This window comes from Oryzias melastigma, linkage group LG5 (assembly GCF_002922805.2).
Source record: "Oryzias melastigma strain HK-1 linkage group LG5, ASM292280v2, whole genome shotgun sequence".
NCBI classification, from domain to species: Eukaryota; Metazoa; Chordata; class Actinopteri; order Beloniformes; family Adrianichthyidae; genus Oryzias; species Oryzias melastigma.
Window position 1 is genome coordinate 15,370,131 of NC_050516.1, and position 6,630 is coordinate 15,376,760.

Here is a 6,630-nt window from a genome sequence, read left to right on the forward strand (position 1 = left end):
TTAGTACAAAGAGCTGATATTCAACCAAAAAAAAAAAATGAACATCTGCTCTGAATACTTGTTTCCTGTACACAACATTCAACTAACCCTGGACTCATACTGGCATACTTCGTTGCGTTGTGTCTGGAATCCATTCCACAACCATTAGTTATTGTGTGGGCACCACACCTTAAATATAAAGCACAATTTTATAAACATTTATTTTTAAATGACAACTGAAGTTTTTATTTTGAAACCCACACCTGTTTCCTGTTTCCTGTTTCTCTGGCTTTTCTGCCATGAAATTGATCCATCAAGGGGTTGGAAATAGTAAAGCTTGCATTTTGTAGCAAAGGGACAATCGGCAGACGCAGACATAACGGAGGCAATGTAAACATTCCAATTGATCAATAAAAAATGTATGTTTTTGTGTCAATGCAAAGCAACAGAGACAAACCGCAGATGGACCTGAGTATATTAGCCTTAATAATACAATAATGTGTAACTAAATGTGCAAATGTTATGAGAACGTGCTATCTTAAATGCTGGTAAACCCTATCCAGAGTCAGTCAGATGTTCATCCACGAGTTGTAAAGTGTAAAGGTTCAGAAGACAAGACTATCAAGTTTCTGGAAAGTCAAAGAAGGTGACCAGTAATGAGAATCTGTGACGCTTACTGTACACCGATAATGTATTTTAAGCCAAAAAGGACACACCAAGAACTATTCTCGTCTTTCATAGTGAGGCGACGCTGCAGTGCTGAGCGTTTGCACGTGTTCATTACATCCCCAGCATTCTAATTCACTTTCTGTTTTTAACTCATCTGTCTTGTATTTTTAGCCCTGGCTGTGTTGGTCTTGCCGTGTATCGATTTAGAGAAGTAATTTCAACATCACAAGAGACCAAATCAATGAGAAGTCGAGTTATCAAATCACTTTGTGGTTTTCCGGGTTTTCTCACACACACACCCCACTCCAAACCCCCTCATCCTCGCTCCTTTGTTTCCTTTTCCAACCCCCCCATACTTTCCGCCACAGCTCTTCTCCTCAGCCACTCTTCTCCTCAAGTCTCGTTTTCTTGACCTTTTCCCTTGTTGGTCTCCTCCTTTCATTGTTCCTCCCTCTCAGGTTATTATCAGGCTCTCTGTCAAAACAAATTATCTCCTGCAGCCTTGTCTGTGTCCGAGGCGGAGCAGGAGATGCAATGGTACAGTTTCATCACAGTTCTATTCTCATACAGTAAGTTGAGCTGAGGAGAACATGGATCACTCCATTAGAGCCTCTTTTTGAAAACGACTTTATGAGGAGTAGATGAAAATCAATTGTTCTGAATTATTTAGAAAGTAGAGATATAGCTGGATATTTCCAAGGAATCTATGTTCTACAAGGAACTTCAGAGACACCTTTAGCTTTCACTAAACTGACAAAGCGTTTTAACATGAGACACCACTCTGAAGATCTAAAATCTATGCTAAAGCCTCTCAAGTTGCTGGAGAATTAAAAAAAGAAATATATTTTTGGTCAAAATTTTGCATAACAGCTTCTTTTTAAATCCATCTCTGCTTATAAAGCAGCAACCTTTACAGGATAAAGAATTAACTCGAGTCACTTAAAATTAAATCGATAGAGATACGAATCAATGAGGATATAGGCCCCACCCACTTTCACTTATTACAGTAGAACTCATTCTAGTGGAAAAGTTCATTATGACTGCTTTAAATTATATTTTGTAATAAAAATCTGAAAATGTAATTCTAGAAAATGTTGACCCCGCTATCAGCCAATAGTACCAGGATAGGCTCCAGCAACCCAGTGACCCTTAACAGGAATAAGATGACGTGGACAATTGTATTTATTCCAAAATGCTACAGTTAATTTAAATAAAGAACACATATCACTTAGTTCATTGTTTGATTTTAAAATTATTTAGTAGGATCTCCAGCCACACTGCTCTTATAATTTTTGCATTATTTTAAATCAGTATATAGTTGAATGGTGAATTTATTTTTGTTTGTTTGTTTCATTTAATTCATTAAATATATATTCTATGGAAGAGATATTGAATAGTCTGAGGGTATTCTACAAAGAAAAGAATGAATTCACATAGGAATCAGTTAAACGTGGTAAACCTCAGTCTAGTTGAATCCCTCCATCTCAACTGTTCACCTTTCAAGTTTAGTCCAATTTATTACAAGCATTCCAAGTTTTTTTCCATACCATTCAACTTCAGCGAAAATCAGAAAAGTAATCCAGCTGGTTACCTTATAAAAAGGAGAACTGAGGTGATCACCTTAGAAATGACACACAAGTGGAAAGTCGATATTATTTCTGTAATTTAATTTTGTATGGATGACAAAACAGTAACTGGTTAACAAAGTCAAGCAAGATAAATAAATTATATTGTTGTAAAACTAAAAGAATCAAGTTCAAGCTGTCATTTTCAGTACCTCTTTGCATACACTTGAACCACTTTCACAGGGTTTTCAAAAAGTGAAAAAAATGTTCTGGTACAGTCTTAATATTGAAATTGTGGTGTGTATCGTATCGTGAGACATGCATTGGAATATGTATCGTATCGCCAGGCTGTTGCCAATACACACCTCTAACATTGGCTAGCAAACTGTAAAAAAAGAAAAGGAAGAAGAAGCTCCTCCCTGCTTGTTGAATGTGAACAGCATGGGCTACACTCATGTTCATGCGTCACATCCCCAGTGTGTCCGTAGCTTAAAACAGTGGGACTGAACAACACCTCCAAAGTCTCAATGACCAGCCTGCTTGGCTTCTCACATCTATAAAGTATAACATGAATGATTTGGGTATTTAGAAACGTTTATTCTTCCCAAGTTATGAAAGCAAATGGTTTGTGCTTTTAGTGATTTCACAGGGATGGCATTTTGAGTGAAGAATGGTGGCTGGTTCATTCTTTGGTGTCCTCCAGCAGGATCATGAAAAGTGCAGCTCAGGGTCAAACCCTCCTCTTAAAGGAAAGCTGCACACTGCTTTAAAAGAAGAGAGAAGCCCAGCAGCCAGCAGCTAAAAATGTGAACCGTTTTGCTCTTAACTTTGGCCTCTGCACAAACCCTGACAGAAACGTCTTCTAGTTTTTTCGTAGACATTGAAGGAATTGCTGCACCACACTTTGTCATTTTTGAAGTTTCTCTGATGGGAAACTTCAGTCTGTTTAGCATCCCTGGGTCTTTGTTACTTTCCCAGCAACCCTGCACTTAAACAGGACATTTCAGCAGCCATCTGTGGCTCTGCAAAGCCCATCATTAAAATGTCAAGATGCTCTCACATGAAAAGGCAATGATGGGCACCAAACTGTCTCTCCATGATTCTTTCAAAGAAGAGTAGCAGCAAGTGGTGGATTTTTTTTTCCATTTTTTCTTATCAGTAACCAGCATTTCCTTGTTTCTGTCACAGTTTGACGCACAGTTGGCTGCCTCCTGTACCTTTAAGTACCTTTTAGGGAAAGGAGGTGAAAGACGTTTCATAATCTCCTCATAAATTGGGCAGCTGAACTCGACTTTGACATTTCTTCCTGTAAGACGCTCCCAGTAGGGCCATCATGGGATTTGTGAAATCAATTAATCTTTTTTTATGGCTCTAGAGTGGCCTTCAGTTTCCTCAAATCTCCCCCGTAAATTAGGCAAATGAGCTGCGATAGATCTTCCTTTCACTAATTCCCCGAAGTGTCCCAAAGCACCCTCTTGACATCGTCAAGACTGATTTAGATGCACCAAAACCTTTGGTTTCCTGGAATCCTTAAACGGCCAAAGCCATGAATCTTGTAAAAATATTCAATTTATACATTTATTTTAACTTTTTTATGCATGTCTGTTATGACATCTTTCAGAAGGGTCATCATGAGATCCGTGAACTCCGTCAGTTCCACTTCACCAGCTGGCCCGACCACGGCGTTCCCTGCTACGCCACTGGATTATTGGGTTTCATTCGACAGGTCAAGTTCCTCAATCCTCCAGATGCTGGACCCATAGTGGCACACTGCAGGTAAGGGCATATGCATTTTCAATAATTGTATCTTATTATAACGCTGATCAATATAAAATAAAATGGTTCTGTTAAGAAGTGCTTTCATTGAAAACAACCCACAAACTGGCCATTTCACCATTCCTCCTTAGGTTTCCTCTTCTCCTCCTTAAATGAGACAGGGACATTTGTTACCAGCTTTAGTATGCTTTCTCTTCCTCTCTCTAACACGCTCACTCGCACAGATTTTTCTCATGTCCATAAATTACACTGATAGTGTTAACCTTTAAAAAGCAGAGAAAAAAAAAACCTCACCTCTCAACCCATCGCCATCACGAACAGAAGAGGGAAAAAAGTTCAAGTGACAACATTGAGAATCCCCATGGCATCTGTGTGTTTAACCTCCGTGTTCTTTTTCGCGGGAAGAAACCAGCTCGGCGCCCGAGCCAAGTCGTCAGCTTGTCCAAGCTTGAAAAGGTCACCATTCTGACGAACGATGAAAAAATGGTTTTGAATTGATGCTACATCCTTTCATAAGAATCTCAATTTAATGCATTCCGTTTGTTCACGACTCTTAGAACTGGCTTTTATGCTGGGAATACAGCTGCTAACTCGAGTTTGACACAACACACACTTAAACTTAAAAAAAAAAAAAAAAATCGGTATCCAAGCTTTTTTAATTTTTTAAAAAATGCACTTCTTTGTGTCTATTAAAATTTCACCTCTGCCTATATTTCTAGACAATAGTCATATAGTGTTTTTCTATTTAAACAAGGGGGCACTGTGCTGTGTTTGTGGAATCAAACACTGTTTACCAAAAGTTAGAGAGATTTTAAAGTAATCAATAAAACAAAAATCACATTAATATCATTTTTCAATTGCATTATCAATGTTTCACTAGGTATTTTTTATGATAATATGTAGCTTTTGTAGAAAAACTGGCCAGAGGGTATCACTTTATTTTTCCTCTGCAGTTGACGTCACAGAAATGCTTGTTTCATGGAGTGTAATTAATTAGCATCATTATATATATGTATATATATATATATATATATTTTTTTTTTAATTAATCACGTGCGTTAACTTGTTAACATTGACAGATCTATTTGAAAGGTAAAAGTTCAAGAGAAAAAAAAATAACTTTTAGGACTTGTCTTAAATCTAACCAACTCTACATGCATAAATAGTTTGATTTCTTAAGAATTCTCGCACACAGAGGTTGAACAAGAAAAAGGTGACCATGAATTTGCTTCTAAAGTTCTTCTAAAGTTTTTCATATTTTCTTGTTCAGGCTTTCATCCATTTACCAGACAATAAGTTAACTTCTAAAACCTAAAAAAAAACAGTGTTAAATTGTAATTTAGGTCTTTTTTTGGAGTCGTGTATTTCACAAAAAATGTTAACATTTCAACATTTCTATAAAGCCCAACAAGCAAGCATTTCAAATTCTGTTGAAACATTCTGATATGTTTTATTCAAAGAAATCTGATGCTTTGTTTTATAAAAACCGTAGAAATCTGAGTTTGAGTTTGCTATAATGGCTGACATTGGCTTTTTTAATTAGAACACACACTTGAACACCAAACCCACTTGATTTCATTTGGAAAATTGCAAAAATTGCAGAGAGTCAACAGAAAACCTCCAATGAGTTCACATGGTTTTAACTGCAGACAGTTCTTGTCAACCTCGATTACATCCTTATCATATTCTGAATGTGAGTGAATGTTGAGGGTTCGATAGAAATGCAGCTCAAGGTTTCAAAATGAGAAATTCATAAAGGACAAATTGAATGGCAAGTGGGAGAGCAGAAGTGGAGAGTGGAAGGAAGCAGCAGACAGACAAATGAGGGGAAGTGAGGCATAAACAGACAGCGAAGAGGGAAGTATGTGGACAGACAAGCAGGAAGTTGTGGCAGTCACTTCCAATATCTGGGGGCACGCTGATGCCATTGTCCTGTGTCATGAGGCTTTCAAACACACACATACACACACAAACAGAGACCCGGCAGTATTCTGGTTTCAACATTAATCACAGACGTTGACAGGTAATCTGCCGGGGCGCTACCTCTTTTTCTCGCCCCTCCTCTCTGCGTTCTTATCTTCCTCTCCTCACTCCCTCTCTCTGAAGCTGTCTCTGCAAACTGTCGGAGGGATTACAAAATGAAAGATGGCTTTCTTGGTTTTCTCTCCATCCCTCCATCCAGGCCTCCTCTCCTCCCTCGATCTCTCCCCCCGTGGTGCCCGCTGCCATTGTTCATGGCCGCTAGCCTTTTTAACAGTAGTGGCTGTCTGTGGCCTCTTCTCCTCTCTGCTCATTCAGTCCATTCTTCTCCATCTGTCTTGTCCCTCCAAGCACTGTCGTCCAGAGTGTGTAGCTTTAACACAAAACACAGGCTGTTAAAATGTCCACAGCTTCATGGACGTTTAAGAGAAACAGAAGACAACTCAGAGTCAAGTTTATTTTGAGGATCACTTTTTGCTTCCAAAATAAATTGTTGTAAAAGACTTTCAATGGCTAGCATTAACATTTTACCAATTGTTTTGGTTTGAACTGATTAAGTTGAAGCTATATTTGGAAATAATATATATATACATATATATATATATATATATTAGACTAACCATAACAAAGCACTCTCTGCTTTTAAATGTTTAAATCTTGA

General features: G+C 38.0%; 1 protein-coding gene across 12 annotated transcripts in view; it reads left to right on the plus strand.

Annotated features, from left to right (window-relative positions):
• ptprt (protein tyrosine phosphatase receptor type T) overlaps positions 1-6,630 on the plus strand; it is a 304,805-nt gene that overhangs the window by 277,451 nt on the left and 20,724 nt on the right. For all 12 annotated transcript variants that reach the window (XM_024269996.2, XM_024270001.2, XM_024269998.2 and 9 more), the window contains one exon: positions 3,835-3,989. In XM_024269996.2, coding sequence (XP_024125764.1) covers positions 3,835-3,989 — 155 coding nt within the window. The remainder of the gene's footprint in view (positions 1-3,834; positions 3,990-6,630) is intronic.